The 17,255-nt window shown below is 33.7% G+C and overlaps 1 protein-coding gene across 2 annotated transcripts in view; it reads right to left on the reverse strand.

Annotated features, from left to right (window-relative positions):
- Positions 1-17,255, reverse strand: part of LOC126777842 (uncharacterized) — a 119,532-nt gene that overhangs the window by 2,490 nt on the left and 99,787 nt on the right. The window contains exons 6-12 of one of the 2 annotated variants that reach the window (XM_050501068.1): positions 11,480-11,737; positions 9,830-10,067; positions 8,730-8,870; positions 2,756-2,961; positions 2,249-2,427; positions 1,419-1,709; positions 76-283 (exon numbers count right to left, since the gene is read on the reverse strand). In XM_050501068.1, the coding sequence (XP_050357025.1) occupies positions 76-283; positions 1,419-1,709; positions 2,249-2,427; positions 2,756-2,961; positions 8,730-8,870; positions 9,830-10,067; positions 11,480-11,737 (1,521 nt within the window). The remainder of the gene's footprint in view (positions 1-75; positions 284-1,418; positions 1,710-2,248; positions 2,428-2,755; positions 2,962-8,729; positions 8,871-9,829; positions 10,068-11,479; positions 11,738-17,255) is intronic. The other variant, XM_050501069.1, reaches the window with a different exon arrangement.

The following is a 17,255-nucleotide window of genomic DNA, read 5'->3' on the forward strand; positions in this document are numbered from 1 at the left end:
GTAAATGTATAAATTTTGATTATGACGTAATCACATGGTGATGTTTTGAACCGGTCGTTGCCGTAGTGCACTAACCGGGGTTGGGGCGCATGCAGATGAAGGAGCCGGAGTAGCAGTAGCAGCGGCCGCGGTAGGCCTGGTAGGCGGGCGCGGCGTGCGAGTAGTGCGCCAGGCGCGACGAGCACGGCGCGCGCGGCACGCACGCCACCTTGCACGACACCTGCAGCGACGCCTCGCACACGCACAGGTCCGTGCACTCCGCCAGCTCCGCCGAGCGGTACAGCTGCAGTCGACATTTATACCATCAGATATAGAAGGAACGTGCCTTCGAGAAGAAGCACAGTCTACTATTTGCAGTTTTAGTTTTTTTTTAAACACTTGATATATGTACTTCTTTAGAAAAAATAAATATATTTACTACTTGGTAACTGATTGACGTTCTTTTGGTCAGGATAACATTTGTTTTATATTGTCAGAAATAACTTAGGTCCAATATGCTCTTCAAATGTGAAAGCTATTATTATTAATAACAGTAACAGTAACAGCCTGTTAATGTCCCACTGCTGGGCTAAGGCCTCCTCTCCCTTTTGAGGAGAAGGTTTGGAGCTTATTCCACCACGCTGCTCCAATGCGGGTTGGTAGAATACACATGTGGCATTATTTCAATGAAATTAGACACATGCAGGTTTCCTCACGATGTTTTCCTTCACCGTCAAGCACGAGATGAATTATAAACACAAATTAAGCACATGAAAATTCAGTGATGCTTGCCCGGGTTTGAACCCACGATCATCGGTTAAGATTCACGCGTTCTAACCACTAGGCCATCTCGGCTTTTAATAAACCTCAATTAATCTTCAAATGAAGATTAATGGAGCTCATGAGCAAATACATAAATTATTTTTTATTTATTTATTAAGTCCTTAATGCACACAATTTACAATCCATATATAAATGAATAAAGTATGCAAAGGCGGCCTTATCACTTACAGTGATAAAAATTATTTAATTATTATTTTATGCCGATATGGCCGAGATGGCCTAGTGGTAAGAACGCGTGAATCTTAACCGATGATCGTGGGTTCAAACCCGGGCAAGCACCACTGAATTTTCATGTGCTTAATTTGTGTTTATAATTCATCTCGTGCTTAACGGTGAAAGAAAACATCGTGAGGAAACCTGCATGTGTCTAATTTCATTGAAATTCTGCCACATGTGTATTCTACCAACTCGCATTGGAGCAGCGTGGTGGAATAAGCTCCAAACCTTCTCCTCAAAAGGGAGAGGAGGCCTTAGCCCAGCAGTGGGACATTAACAGGCTGTTACTGTTACTGTATTATTTTATATATATATATATTAAATTTCTTTGAATATGCTACCGATAGTATAATATTTGTCTTCTAGTGATACAAACTCACTCGTCTCGTCTCTCCCATTTTAATATATTGCGCTTGATCATCACTCTCCGGTTTCTGAACAATACAATACTTCGCCGGTTCTAAGGTTGTCGTCGGACGTGGTGTTGTCGTTGTCGTTGTTGTTGTTGTACTTGAAGTAGTAGGAGTGGATGTTTGGGTAGTGGTTGTTGTGGCGATTGTCGTCGTAGCCGTTGTTGTTTCGATCACTGGTTCTGATATTTGGGCAACCTCATTCGGTCCCACCGTTTGCTCCGACATTGTTGTAATAGGGCTGAGTTCCTCTCGGTTTTCCTTTAAATTATAAATATTTACAATGTAACACAAACTTTTATAATCCTAATAGACAAAAGAATGCAGAACTCGACTATTTATTATATGTTGGAATTTAAAATAAGAATAGAGGTCTAGTAGTATGAAAATATACACTGTAATAAAAATATTTTCGCGGTACCTAAAAACAATATTTAATATTTTCATCTCATCAGATTGGCACTCCAAGTAATAATTCTATCCCTTTTTATTATATAGCTTTTTATTAATCAGAATACACAATATGTCGCAAGCACGGTACAAAATATTAATACAGCTTAATTTAAATAAATAATAGTTAAAGTACACAGATATTTGTATACACTGTTAGTATTTACATGAATTGCAATCATTATTATCCTCATTAATTTTCAAAATACTTAAATAATTTATTCCTTCAACGATTTCATTATATTAATATTAGCATGTCGGTGACGCGAAGCCACGAGTCTAACCCCTTACGATAAATCAGCGCAACGCGTCCAAAGAAGTTTTTTACTTCAAAAATTTAAAGAATATACCTGCATCATATTCACTTGGGAAGTTCCATGTTGGGTTGTATGGCGATGGTGGTGAGTGGTCGTACGATGGTGGATCGGTGGCTCGGGGGGCAAAGTGATGTATCTGATACCATTGTCGAAATGGGTAGTAGTATGCAGCGATCCGTAGGTCTTAACATGGTAGTCGCTTTGAGATTCAACTGGAAAATTGAGATTTTCACGTAATTATTTAATTAATGATGAATTTGTAATAAATTGGGCTTATCATCAAGCTCGATTTTTTTTAATTTCTACTTATCATTGGACGCCCTTAAAACAATAATAACTAATAATATGCAATTTGTGAATTTATCCATGTAAGCCGCATGTCCGAATAAAATTTTACCGTGTATTTTAAATTGCACAAATACCTTTACACTTTAAAAAAATAATCCCTAATTAATAAGAAAATAAAAAATGCAAATGTGCAATTTTATTAAAAGTTGACTGCAATTTGATATTTTGTCATAAAAAAGTAATATTTCTCACCGACACAAGGATTCAGCCATAATAGCCTCTGCCAGCCGAGACAATCGTAAAGTTGCGCGAAGTCGGTTCCTCTACAAGCACAAGCGGCTCTCAGCTGGGTTCCAAGCACAGCCACCACCGCAGCTCGACACGCAGCTGGGGATCCAGCACAACCTTGAGTCACGGCGTCCACTGCGCACCATTGCTCGTAGTTCTCCAAACGGATCCTTGAAATTGAAATGTTTAGGTTGAGTTCTTTATATTATTGCTAAAGTTTGCAGACTTAACCCCGGCCCACCAGCATTGAATTTTCATGCGCTTCATTTGTGTTTATAATTCATCTCATGCTAAACGGTAAAAGAAAACAACGTGAAAAAACCTGTAAGTGTCTGAAGATTTGGTACATGATTTAGGAAATAATTATAAAAATAACTCATAATAAAAACAAATTAATATAAGTTATCATATTCATTAGTTTTTAATGCTAAAATAATTTGCAAGATTTATTTATTTAAATTACTTAATATCATAACTTCAACGATAAATACTTTATTTTAATGACATACGTAATACAATAGGAAAAAATTAAACTGCAAAATTGAAAACTAGAAACAAGGGACTACTGGCAAGTCTCATTACGGTCGACTGTAAATTGATTGGTCGGCCTGTCAATCCGCTTTAACAGTGGAAATTCCCTCGGTTCTGTAGTTTGCTGATAGTACATACGAATGTAAGGAGTATAGAGGCTTTAACTATTTAAATTAAAATACTCTACCGTTTTTTAGAGCTTTTTTATATAACTTGCATTGTTGTTGTATATCTCTGTGTTCAGTGTGAGCCATTTAAGCTAAGCACTATTATAATATCCTATTATGTTACAAGCTTACATTTATAATAAACTTATAAGAGTTATTCTGTTCTAATAATAGTTATTTATTTGAATTAATTTGTTTTAGACATGAATTATCATTGGCGTTTATTTCTGAGATAGTCTAATCCTTGGTTTAGCTTCTCGTAGTTATGATAACGAGCTGAGGGCTGAACAACCTCAATTTGCTCTCAATTATGCAAGTGTGGTTGATTGCAACTGTTCGGGAGACGACAACACGCTTCACAACAATTATATTCAATATGAATTTCGACAATCAATTTAACGAAATAAATGATAACATTGTTGATTAATGTTGAGAAAAAGCTTGTTTTTTGTCTATAATAATTAAAGAATTAATACTTTTATGAATCATGTAATCTATTACATATTATTTAATAGATAATAAAGTCTATTTATTATACATGTAAATAATACTAGTTTCTGCCCGAGTCCTCACACTCACACGAGGTGAGTGGAGGGGGGCAGGTGTTCCAAATTTCATCTAAATCCATTCAGTAGTTTTCGAGCGTGAAAGAGTAACGAAAAGCCATCTATTCATCCTCACATACTTTCGCAATTACAATTTTAGTAAGATATAGTAGTAATAAAAATATCTCTAAATACTTAAAATTGACAGCGTATAATGATGCGTCTAGTTCATTTATTACAATGCTAACTTAGTTTTTCCTATTGTAGTTGACTCTGTAAAGTAAAGCGCTCGGTATAGTTTATAAGAGCCGAGATGGTCAAGCGGTTGAAACGCGTCAATTTCAACCGAACCAGTCATGTTCATATGCTCGGCGATAAAGGCAAACATCGTAAGGAAACCGGCTTGTGCCTAATTTCACTGAAATTATATGACGATATAAATAAATATTAGATTTAGATAAATATAAAAGCTAGTTAGTTACTCTGGTAAAATAATATGACTAAAATAATAATAATTGTATCTCATAACTTTGTGATATTTTTCTCAATTTAAATTCATGATATTTTTAATCTAACAGAAATAATAATACTGGAAACCCAAAGCGACTAAAGTCCCTACACACATTGACAAATATAAATGTGTACAAATGGAATTTTCTATGGGAAGTCATTTTAAAATCCTTCTCCTAAAGCAAGCTTTGTAAATTTCAAATTACTCGGTCTTACGTTAATTATTTGTTTTGCATAGGTATGTATATGATGGTGTGCGGCCTTTATTCGAATTGGAGCCTTGTCATAAACGAACAAGGTTCATTATTGAGTACAAATAAATATTCCCATTGCCTAATTGAACTTTCGGAAACAGGTCTCGTAGCGACGAGGAAAAACAAGGCTGTTTCATATTTGCTTCTACCTACGCTTTACCATTTAACGTATTATCTGATCTCGAGCCGTGAATTTTGAAATTCGAATGTTTAATTGGTTTGCTTTTTATAATACTTCCATAATATATATCAGTACTACCAGAGTAAATACAGCTACTAGGTACATAACATCTTAGTTCCGAAGGTTGTTGACGTATTGGCAATGTAGGGTATGATTAGTTTTTCTCAGCGCCAATGTCTTTTAGCGGTGGTGACCACTCATCATAAGGTATAAATAAATTAATAAAAAATTGAAAATGAAAATAGTTGAAAAATCATATTGATAGTTCAATTTCAATATTCAAAATAGAAAGCATTACACTCAGGTAAACAAGACTTATTTAAAAAAAAAGAACTGCTATAGATTCGAAAAAGAATATAAATCTACGCTAAACCTAAAATGAATAACCGGCGAAACAAACTTGCTTTTTTATTAGTAATCGTATAATTCATCGCGATATTACAAATGCAACGATTAAAAAATAATTGTAAACAATACTTGAAGTATCATTGAAAACATTATTACAACGAAACAATAAAAGCTAAAACATACATAGTAATACGACTTAATCTTGTTTTATCCATTTTATCGGTTTTATATATAAAAGGAGAATTATTTGATTACATTCGAAACGAGAAATAAAAGTTTCAATGACACAAACGGTCCAGACAGAGTAATTGCCTATAGCTTATTATTTCAACTCTCGTGAACTATATTTACAATCTCACTGCATTCGGTCATTCGTTTCAATCGACTCCATTCAATTTAGGCTTGCTCGATTTTGCTGCTGGCGAAATTTATTCGATAACCTAAGAGTAAGTAAGGGTTGCTGCACATAGGTTTGTGGGTATGCTTTTTGTGAATCTGTTTTTAACGTTCTTTTTTTTTAAACTCTAATTTTTCGGTTGGTTTTACAAGAAATAATTTTGATAATATATTAAAAAATGTGGATATTGCAATTTATATAATGTATCACTTTTTATTTTGAAGAAGTATTATATATTATTTTTGTATTCTTGAAAAAAAAAACTATATTTAAATAAAGTTTTCCTTTGTCCGTTAGTCCCTAATCTATATAAAAAAACATAAGAGTTTTCATGATACAGTAAACAACATGAGTAAGTAATAGTTTATGGACATAATAGGTTAGTTAGACATACTTAACTCATATATGTTGCATATAAGATATAAATCTTATTGTGCCCGCGAGATGTCTACAGAAAAGTCTGCGGCAGCATAGACACGACAAAGTAAGAATAATAATCAAATAAAAAAAATAGCACAGTATTGATTAGTAAAATGATTTTATTATAGTTTTATATATACAAAGGAAGGCAGAACGAAATCACCGTTTAATTGCTGTAGATTTAAATATTAAAAAAAGGAACACGTTCTGTTTCTGTCGCCGGCTCTTATCAGGTATTTTCTTCTTCGAATTTTCTTTTCCGAAACTGTGTACGACTATTAATAATAGTAAACATGTACATTTCATAAATAAGTTTGATATTAAATATCGTAATTTTTTAAGGTTATTCGTATGTGCTTTAATCTATATTTCATTTACTAAGCATAAAACGATATAACTGGTTAAAAAATTCTACTTAAATTTCATCTAGCTTACATTTAAACTGGATTTATCTAGAAAATCTTTTCAATACCTGTATCTAGGTCTTGTGTGAGTGAGGCCTAACATAGTTACATGGAATGCTCCATTCTGATAATACTCTGAGAGTGTAAATGTGATTGCATTTTTTTGTTTCTTTGTATAATTTTTGCTTTACTTAGCTCTAATGAATGTTGAACGTTGATCAATGTTTGCAGAACTTGATATGCTTTGATTTTCGATACCTTAAAAACGAATTATTCAAATATAAATTAAAATATTCTTCATTTAAGAAGTTCATGAAAGCACATTTGAATAGTCATGTTACGGTAATTAATTAAGTTTAAAGTTAAACTCGATTTGGAATGTAGATTCTACCGAGAAGAACTGACAAGAAACTGAGTCTACTTACTATTTTAGCACGGATCACGATATTATTATCACAAACTAAGCCGAGATGGCCTAGTGGTTAGAACACGTGAATCTTAATCGATGATCTTGGGTTAAAATCCGGGCAAGCACCACTGAATTTTCATGTGCTTAATTTGTGGCTATAAATCATCTCGTGCTTGACGGTGAAGGAAAACATCGTGAGGAAACCTGCATGTGTCTAATTTCATTGAAATTCTGCTACACGCATTCTACTAAACCGCATTAGGGAGAAATTCTCCTCAAAAGGGAGAGGAGGCCTTAGCCCAGCAGTGGGATATTAAAAAGCTGTTACTGTACTGTACTGTAAGCACATCAAAATTCAGTTATTGTTGTACGAGTTTGACCTCACAATTTTCGGTATAATCCAGGTTTTTGAACCACTACGTCATATTGGATCCTAATCCACTTCTAATGACAGCAGCAATCCACCAATGGAGTAGATCTTTTGATCGCAAAGTTAATCCTGGTAAGTCATAAGTCATTGTAATTGGAAATCCAAATTAAATACTTAATTTGGATTATCATTGAATGAAGATAAGAATTGATTGGATTTAGACTGAATATTTCAAATTGTAATACCTAATACATCTTTACAACCCATCACAAACCATGACCAATTTCTGTTTTTCGACCATTCGCCTTCGCCGGAATAAATGTCCTTTTTCTTTTATACTATGTACTACACAATCCAACTAGACTTTTATTTGCTGAATAGCACAGCAAGGTACTGCGATCCTCTATCAATTTGATACTTAGGTTATCTGTACACAAGAATAAATACTTTCAACATTCGTTTGAAGTGCAATGTTACATATAAAGCCTGACCAATACATGACCAATACTAGGTTTCGCTTTGAGTTTATCCTGAGACTTGAAGTATATGTCATGTGTTGTATATTAACACATTTATTCAACCATCAAATCAATTACAAGAACATATTTGTAATATGCTTCAAATGATTAAAATTCTCAGTATGAATTAGTTAAAGATATTCGTTAATACAAATCGGATTGATAGATGCTGGGATTAGCGCGTTCAAAAAAACAAAATCTTAAGATTTGTAATATTAGTGAAGATTTAATTTACAAAACCTGACCTGAGTAGCTTGAAACAGCTTAGCCTTGTAATAGAAGAAGTATATTTATACATTATATATATTACAGTATATAAAATACTGTAATATATATAATGTATAAATATAAAATGAAATTGGCTCTGGTTACTAGAAAATCTAGACATACATGATGTCTTTTTACATTTTATGAACAAAATTTGCTAAAAAGAATAGCGCTATTTTAGATGTAAATATCTGTTAATTAGGAACAGTTTTAGTAGAATAAATTATATTTTAATCGCAAAAAAAACAAATCTGACATTAAAATGTTTTGGATTAGCATATTATTTTTACATTAAAAATCTTTTATAATTATAATATTATTATGGTAACATTAAAGATTAATCACAATTAAAAAACAGTAGGACATTAATTTTGTTTTAAGAATTTGTCATTTATGTTACTTATATTTCTAGAACTGTTTTTTTTTACCAAAATGTTAAATAATTAAATGTCAAAATTTCACATTAATCAGATATTGGATACGTCAATCCGGAAAAACAAAACAACAAAATTTATATATAATCCGCATATATGATATGCTCATAGTAAAAAAATTCTCAGTCTTGGAACAAAGAATCGAGTTATACTTTAAGGAGCATTTTGGTTTAAATAAATTACCTGCACTCCGGATCTTCTCGGCAAGCATGCGCCAGGGTATGGCAGGCGGGGAGGGGTGAGCCGACCGGCGGTCGCTGGGCGCAGGATGGGTGCAGCCTCTCTTGAGCATTCATGCATGAATCCTCTTTATTGTCGGTTTTCCTGTAAGCATTATTATATTGAGAGCACAAACCTTTGACAGTTAAGGTATTTAAAATGTTGGTAATGTTGGAAAGGCTTTGAATGCTTTCGATGTTGAATTATTATCTGTTTACGTTATCACGACTATTCGTGTTTTTTTGGGAAAAATTTGGAAATGCCTCTCTTTGGCTGTTTTTAGATTACATCGAAAACCACAAGGCTCAATAAATATTTGACTGGATTACTATTTTATCTTACGAAAGAAGCGAATGGGTCACTTACTCTTTATTTGCAAACACTGCAATACAAATAATTAAAAATGCTAGGTATCTAGAAGTCCTAGGTTACATTATTGGATGAAATGCACATATTCATGCAAAGTGGTGACCACTCCAGTGGTTCTTGATCTCATCTACCTTCCTACATCAAATAAATAAAAATAATTATTATCTAGACGGACCTGCACAAAGCACGCCCATATTAGTAATTAATATTTATTAGTCTTTCTAAGATATTAAGGTTCAATATATATTTATATACATATGTCCCAATACAAAATGTAAATGAAATTGATTGTCCTTATAAACCATTAATTTACTTAAGAATATTTTTTTGGTTTGTTATAATATAGTGAGCGAATTCAATTTAAAATGTATTAAAAGAGCAAGCGTTATTATTTTTAAATTGTATGTTATTAAAAAACTGTGTTCTCAAAGTTTATTGTTATATGGCCATAATTTGTCCTAACTTTGCGGAAAATAAGAAAACTGGCTCGGCGAGTGCCGTGTTTACTTATCTGCTTAAATTTTGTGAATATTATGTATTTCATTTATTTTTCTGTTAATTATTTTTCTAGGAATTGCTTATTAAGCTATTATTTTATTATTTTTTTTCTTAACAATATTCATTATTTTATTTACAAGTAAATTTGTCAATTAAGACCCAAAAATATAAGCGATTTTATTGAATAAAATACTAACTTGCAAAGACAAAAGGCGATTTCAGTATTCCACTGCACTCCTGGTTTCCTATAAAATCCACGCAACGCAGCCATACATCCTTCGCGGTCGCAATCGGTGGCGTGGCATTTCTGTAGTACCGGCGTAAGGGACGCCACACACTCGCTGTCTTTGATGCACGTATCCAGCGCCACGTGGCATGTTGATTGTAACGCCACCTTATCGTCACCTGCTTTACCGTTCTCTTTGGCAATCCTCTCTGTTGGTTGGTGGTTTGTGTTAGTACGTGTGTGTTTATGATGGGATAATGTGATTTGATTAGCTTAAAATTGTTGTCTGTTTTTTCATTGATCGTTGGTATGTCTGTCTGAGACAATAACACATGTACACAGGTTATATTTTTTGTTTTCACGTTTATTTTACTGTTACGTGACTTATTGTTAGATTAAAATATCATTTAAAAGTAATTATTAGAAGATATTTTAATATATTATAAATTTCATGTTTTATTTTATGACATATATACACTCGATTTTATAGTTCGTCGATATTTGAAATAATTTGAATATAATTGTTAATTATATAGAATATTGTTTAGTGTTTATATATAGTTTTTTAAAATATGTTTAATAATTAAATATATTTTATAATAATAATTCAAATCATAATAAGAATGTTATGTAATAAAATAAAATGAACGGAAAAAAAATAGTATAACTAAAATACTGGTTAATGGAAATAAAATACAAGACAAGTGTTGGATAAATACTTTTATATACTCATGCTTAAGAAGAAAAATATAAATTACTGTGTTATATAAAACGATATATGTATATAATGTGGAAATATTACGTGATTTAAAATTCGAAAATGTTCTTATTAACTTCGAAGGATAACCGATGAGTGATTGGGTTTCATGATAACAATTTTCAAGTATCAAGCGATATTTGTTTTCATGCTAAATATATTAATCGTTTTAAATATTTTCACTTACGTATATAAATTATCGAGTTTAGGATATTGTATTGACTTACCGTGGAGCAAGATTTCAATAAAGATCTCGTGTTATCCGACAGTGGTATCCAATAAATCATGGCTGATAAATCTTTAAATTTTTAGCTTAAATTGCGAAGCTTCCCCGAGATTTACGCGTTTAAGCGCTTTAACAAATCGTTCCTTTTCAACTAATTCTTCTATCTTATCTCGGACCAGGAAGATGAAAGCAGATTTTAAGATTTCTAAAGCTCTAAATTAAACCTCTCTAAGTGTTTTCACTACGCAAAGCTTTTATCAAGTTATTTCTCGTTTTAATATATCTTCCATCTGCATTTTATTATCTACTCCTCTAAATCCGATCGTGAAAGATCTACTAGTGGTTTAACGGGGTTTTAATGATAGAAACGAAGGGGATGAATGAAAAGTGGACTCACGGAAAAGTGCTATGAAAAGGGTACCATCGATGTATTCGATGATGTTTTACGGGAACCTCTAGGAATGTACAATTTCGAAGCTGGAGTGTCAAATACGATATCTATGGTTAGGTTATCTGTTGATTGTGTACCTATTCGTATCTTTAAACGTATTGCTTTCATTTTCTCAACTAATCTCTCAATTGCTGTAACAATTACCTTCTGCTAATGTTTGTCTAGAGATTAGGGAACGTATACGTACGGTTTTCATCAATGTAGCCCTGTCCGTAGACGGTCTTGGTCGCGTACAGAGGGTCTTCACTTCCCCCCGGTTCGTGATTCCAGCGGTGGTAATGGTGCCCGTGGGGCTTGTAGTGGGGGCTCGAGTAACGGTGAACGTGGGTCATTATTTTATCCGGCGCTATTAGGTTGCCATCCTGCGTTATCGACATACCGCCAATCCATGACGTCACACCCGTTGCATTCCGATTCGCGATGCGTCCGTCGGACATCAGTTTTACTGGAATTGCATCCGTATCGCTTAGCTGTGGAAAGCGACTACCGGTCCAAAGCGCGAAAATACTCACTTAAGAGCGATCGCACAGGGCCGGTTGGGCATAATAATAAAAACCCTAATAAATTAAAAAACGACAAAAAAAATAACGATATCGACAAAATTACGACAAACAACGGGCAAAAAGTAAAATTGCTTATTAAAATTTCAACTTTGGTCTCTGATAATATTAGCAAGCCTTCCTGAATGGCAGTTTCGTCGAACTATCATCAAAGCCAAGTCTATGCCGCGCAGTAACCATAGAGATCGTAGAAATAGTAGATGCAGAGAGAGTAAACATGCAGTCATGCTCGAATTAAAAGTGGAAATCCATTTTAGATTTTCAAAGCGGACGCGTTAGGCAAACTAATTGGCTGAATGTCCTATATTGAAAGTCTAGACTGGTTTAAAATTAAGGAAAAAAGGATAATAGCAGATATTGAAGCATGCGGGCATAAAGTAGGAGCGAATTATTACTTGGTTTGATGAAAATAATAAACGAAAGATGGTTTGATTTATTTATGTTACATAACAAATGGGTTTAATGAAATATATAAATATTCATACGTAAAATTATCTTCAGTGCTCTTTTCGATACATGAGACTATTATTAACAAAGGTATTTATGGGTACTAAGGTTTACCTAATGTTTATTTTAATTCACTAACGCTTATTTAAACTTGATGTTTGTTTCTTTAACTAATAACGAAGTTGTACTTAGCATAAAAACCTAAAGATTGTTTGTTTTCGTCTAGAGAACGCTCCTACCTTACGAAGCATAGCGAAGCGTGCAGTGCGAAAGGCGACGGAATCCGATAGACACATAGAGAGAGAGAGGTGCGGCGGCGGCTCACCATGGCGGGGCCGAGGGGGACGCGGGGAGAGGAGGGCGGCGCGGAGAAGACTGGCGGCAGCAGCGCGTGTCATCAGCCTTGTTCCGTTCTCGGTGAGCAGCAGGATTGTACCATCGGGCGCCGCGTACCGCGTGAGCGGGGGAGCCCGGGCAGCAGGCTGTTGTGGCTCGAACAGCGCTCGGACCGCCGGTGGACATTCGCCCCACGCCGCCGCTGCCCCATAACCACGTTACCAAAAACCACTAACCGCCCCCTTGCCGAGCCGCAAATGCGGAACACACTTAACGGACTTATAACATTGGAATAAGAACATAATGACCTTAAAAGTCACCATTGATATTCGTGAAACAATGATATAATGTAAGTACATTGGGTGTCATTAAGTGTTAAAGACAATAGTCCCTTAAGAGTATTCCCTCGAAGACGAAACAGACGTGAGAATTAGGGTATTGTTCGCCGCCGACTATGCTCTATCATTAGCAGTCGCAGACCATTCACCGAAGGCCGAAGGTGTGAAGCCAAGAGTTGAGGTAACTGCGGGCATTTGTACGGTGTGTGAGGTCAGGAGTACACTAAAAAGAAGCTTTGTGTCCGTGAAACATAAAGGTATACAGCCTTGTGTGGTTAAGTAGTGATCTAATTTATCCTAAGGCCTAGCATCTAATCGGTGTATAAATAAAATAGGCACGGCACGTATAAGAAAGGAACATGAAAAATAAAAGGTTACGAAACAGAACTAACTGAACACGTTGACTTCTATTGGTTGAGTCTAGTACTCTTTAAAAGCGTTTTATGGTGAAGTGTTATTTTGTTTTTTTTTTTTAACTTTTTAGCTTGACCTTATCTCATTTTAAATAAAGTGTTTGATTTAAATATACGTTAAAAAAAATAAAGTTCTAATTGATTAAGTGTTTGTATACATGGTGTCCCGCAAGGCACGATTCATTATACACATTGTTGGTTTATTTATTTTTTGTGTACATTATGTTACGTTTGTACCTAAGTGTTAACACTTAAAGCTAATATCGACACATTTCTTCATATGATTTTGAGTGAGAAACATTCTTTGAAATAAAATCGTACTCAATACCTATGATACTCACACATGTGTGAAAATATTGATATTTATTCGCATTAATTACTTCCATTTTCAAAAGGCGACGCTACCCATTACCATTTTAATTGACGATTCATCAGAGGAACCGACATTTTTCAGCCAAAGGCAGCGTTTAAAATTGTATTTTTCACTGGATGCGATATTTTTCGCTTGTAAGTTAGGAAAGTTTGAACAGTTGTATATTTTCCCACGACTGAAAGCGACCCTGAACGAAATTCATTGTGTGCCCAATGTTCTCTATAGCTTTGTTAAAACTAATGTAGACTCGCTCGGGTCTGTTTACTACCGCTAGGTTTATTGTAGTTTCAACATAATTTATTTCGTTAATGTTTCGGGTGTGGAAATTAAATAACTTCTTGTTTAGTGATCAATGAATGAGAACGTCACATATGATTTTGATTAAAAATATCCATATTTTAAAATCAGTATTTTTTCAATCATTTTTTACTAAATCAGTCAGTAAGGTAAGGTCAGTGGTATTCCTATACATACTTATTACAGCCTAATATTGTAATTATTTTTCAAGAATTCAGGGATACATATATATCTAATTAAGTCAAGATTTTCATTCTTCAAGAATTCTTTTTAACAGAATACGGTATATATTTGTAATAAAAAAAAAAACTGTTTTTTATTTTATAGAATAGGTAGGTGGACGGGCATTTGAGCCACCTGATGGTAAGTGGTCAGCAACGCCCATAGACATTGGCATTGTAAGTGTTAACCATCGCTTATATCACCAATGCGCCACAAACCTTAGGAACTAAGATGTTTTGTCATGTGTATGTAATTACACTGGCTCAATTCAAATTGGAACACAACAATATCAAATACTGCTGTTTAGCGATAGAACCTAATGAGTGGGTGGTACCTACGCAGATGAACTTGAACAAAGTCCTACCACCAGTTAACTAACTGGTATGAACTGGTATTGCCTGCGTGTGTCAAGTGTTAGGTAACAATATTAGTATTGATAATATGTTGTATAAACCCAGTACGTTAGAAAATTACATATCTATTTTAAGTCGATTTCGAGTGTATATGTATATGTGTGAACATGTAATATGTATCTTTGTGTGCTTGTGTGTTTCAACTAGTCGAATAGACGTTTGTATTCACAAAATTCAAATCTATCTTTTATATTATTGTTCGGTATTATTAGAAAAAACAACAATTGGTTATTTTATTATTCAATGATTTGCTATAGAATATTTGTATTGTTAATACCTATTAGTGAAGTAATTGTTCCAATTATTTCGACATTATATATACATTATCATATGTACATATATCATGAAAATTATTGTTGAAATCGTTACACAAAGTTACCGCTGCTCATTTTATAATAATAACGGATTCCATTCTCACATATGTTAAAAAAGTTTCCGGTAGTTTCCTTTGATGACAAGTTAAGTCACATTTGTATTTTACTAAACTATAGTTGAAGTTTTTGTTTTAATTTTTTATTATGTTTCCTAAATATTATAGAATTATCTATATCAAACCTACATAATATACGAATATAAATTAAAAATAGCTACTGTATAAATCGTGATTGCGTGGAATGGTCGCAAGAATGCTAGTAGCATTTCCTCTTTGAATTACAATTCCGATTTTTCGGCGAAAATGAACCAGCCCTGCCACCAGTAGAGGCAATAAAGACGGGTTGTTGTATTTTTAATGAAACTATTTCTCCAAGATGGAAGCATTTCAACTGCCAACAGAACAAATATATAATTTAAAAAATCCGTAATTATTATTATGAGCCAAATAACCGTATTTTAATCATACAAATTTTTATAAATTTAAGTTTATGTTTTTTTTATTCTTTATTTTTTTATTATTGTTTAAGATATATAGTGTCTCTCTTGCAATACTTTAAGTATAGCAACGCTTACTCAAAGACCTAATTTGTATACTATTCATTTCTAATTAGTACTGTATGTCAAATAAATAAATAGGTAGTCAGGCTTACAAGTAGGCCGCCTGATGGTAAGTTTTCTATGCCGCCTGTAGACATAAGCGCTTTAAGCAACATTAACCATTTCATCATCAATGCGCTGCAAGACTTTATAATAAAATAACGGTCCTTACAATTATCCATCTTTAAGAACAAAGAATCCTAACCATCAAAGAAATAATTTGCTGTTAATGTAAAACTTAACGAAATAGCTTTACAAAACACCATTGACGTAATCGTGGAAATTGTAAACGAACGAACTGTGTCAAAGGCGAAAAGTAAATCTTCATAAAGATTTCCTTGTATAGAAAACCACAAAGCACCCTCGATACAAAGGGAAAAAAAATCGTTGAATGGATTTCCTTTCTTTTGTTTCTTCACTGTATCGACTCTTGACTTCTAAATTAATCTTCGATTGATGTTATTGGTGGACTGGAAGAATGCTGACCTTTGTTGGTAGTGAGGGAATACAAATTGTTATTTATTTTTTTTGTTTAGCTATTTTATTAGCTATATGTAGGTATTTTTCACTGCTTTATCTCTATTGTCTCCAAACAATAGTACGTTATAAAAAGCAGACTTAACACTAGCTAGGCATTACTATTGCAAGCAGCCCTATCCACAATAAAATATTCTTACGAAAAAATGTAAAATATAAAAAAAAGAAAAATAGAATCTTATGTTAACAGTAATAAGGACCATTTTTGATATATTGTATAAATATGTTTATGTATACATATGTTACATTCAGAACTATTTTTGATTAGACAGATTAACGTTATATGAGTACATATATGTACAAGGAACACACGATTATATAAAAATCACACCGAGATAACATGCTTATAGAAATAAAACATACAAAAGAGTTTCTGTATCATTAACATGTATAGGATAAATGATTCTGTTCAAGTTCTGTCGATGGGCAGATCCCGATAGGACCATTTTACTAATCAGATCAACTGTTAACGCTAAAATCCACAGATAAACCATGTAATTGCTAAATGGTTTCAAGTCAAGTATGATGAGATTGTTGTGCTCAATAAATATTAAGGCTTTTGTGTGAATATAAGATAACATTAGTAATTTTTTTTAAAAACGAATTTGTTTGAATTAGTAAAATTGTTTTACAATTTTCCTTGGGTGGAGTATTGGGTAAATCTATCTTGGTACAATCCACTTATCACATATTCTACTGCCAAACAGCAACACTTAGTATTGTGTTACAGTTCGAAGGGTCAATGAGCCATACATATATACAGTAACAGTACAGTAACAGCCTGTTAATGTCCCACTGCTGGGCTAAGGCCTCCTCTCCCTTTTGAGGAGAAGGTTTGGAGCTTATTCCACCACGCTGCTCCAATGCGGGTTGGTAGAATTCACATGTGGCAGAATTTCAATGAAATTAGACACATGCAGGTTTCCTCACGATGTTTTCCTTCACCGTTAAGCACGAGACGAATTATAAACACAAATTAAGCACATGAAAATTCAGTGGTGCTTGCCCGGGTTTGAACCCACGATCATCGGTTAAGATTCACGCGTTCTTACATC

This window comes from Nymphalis io, chromosome 24 (assembly GCF_905147045.1).
Source record: "Nymphalis io chromosome 24, ilAglIoxx1.1, whole genome shotgun sequence".
NCBI classification, from domain to species: Eukaryota; Metazoa; Arthropoda; class Insecta; order Lepidoptera; family Nymphalidae; genus Nymphalis; species Nymphalis io.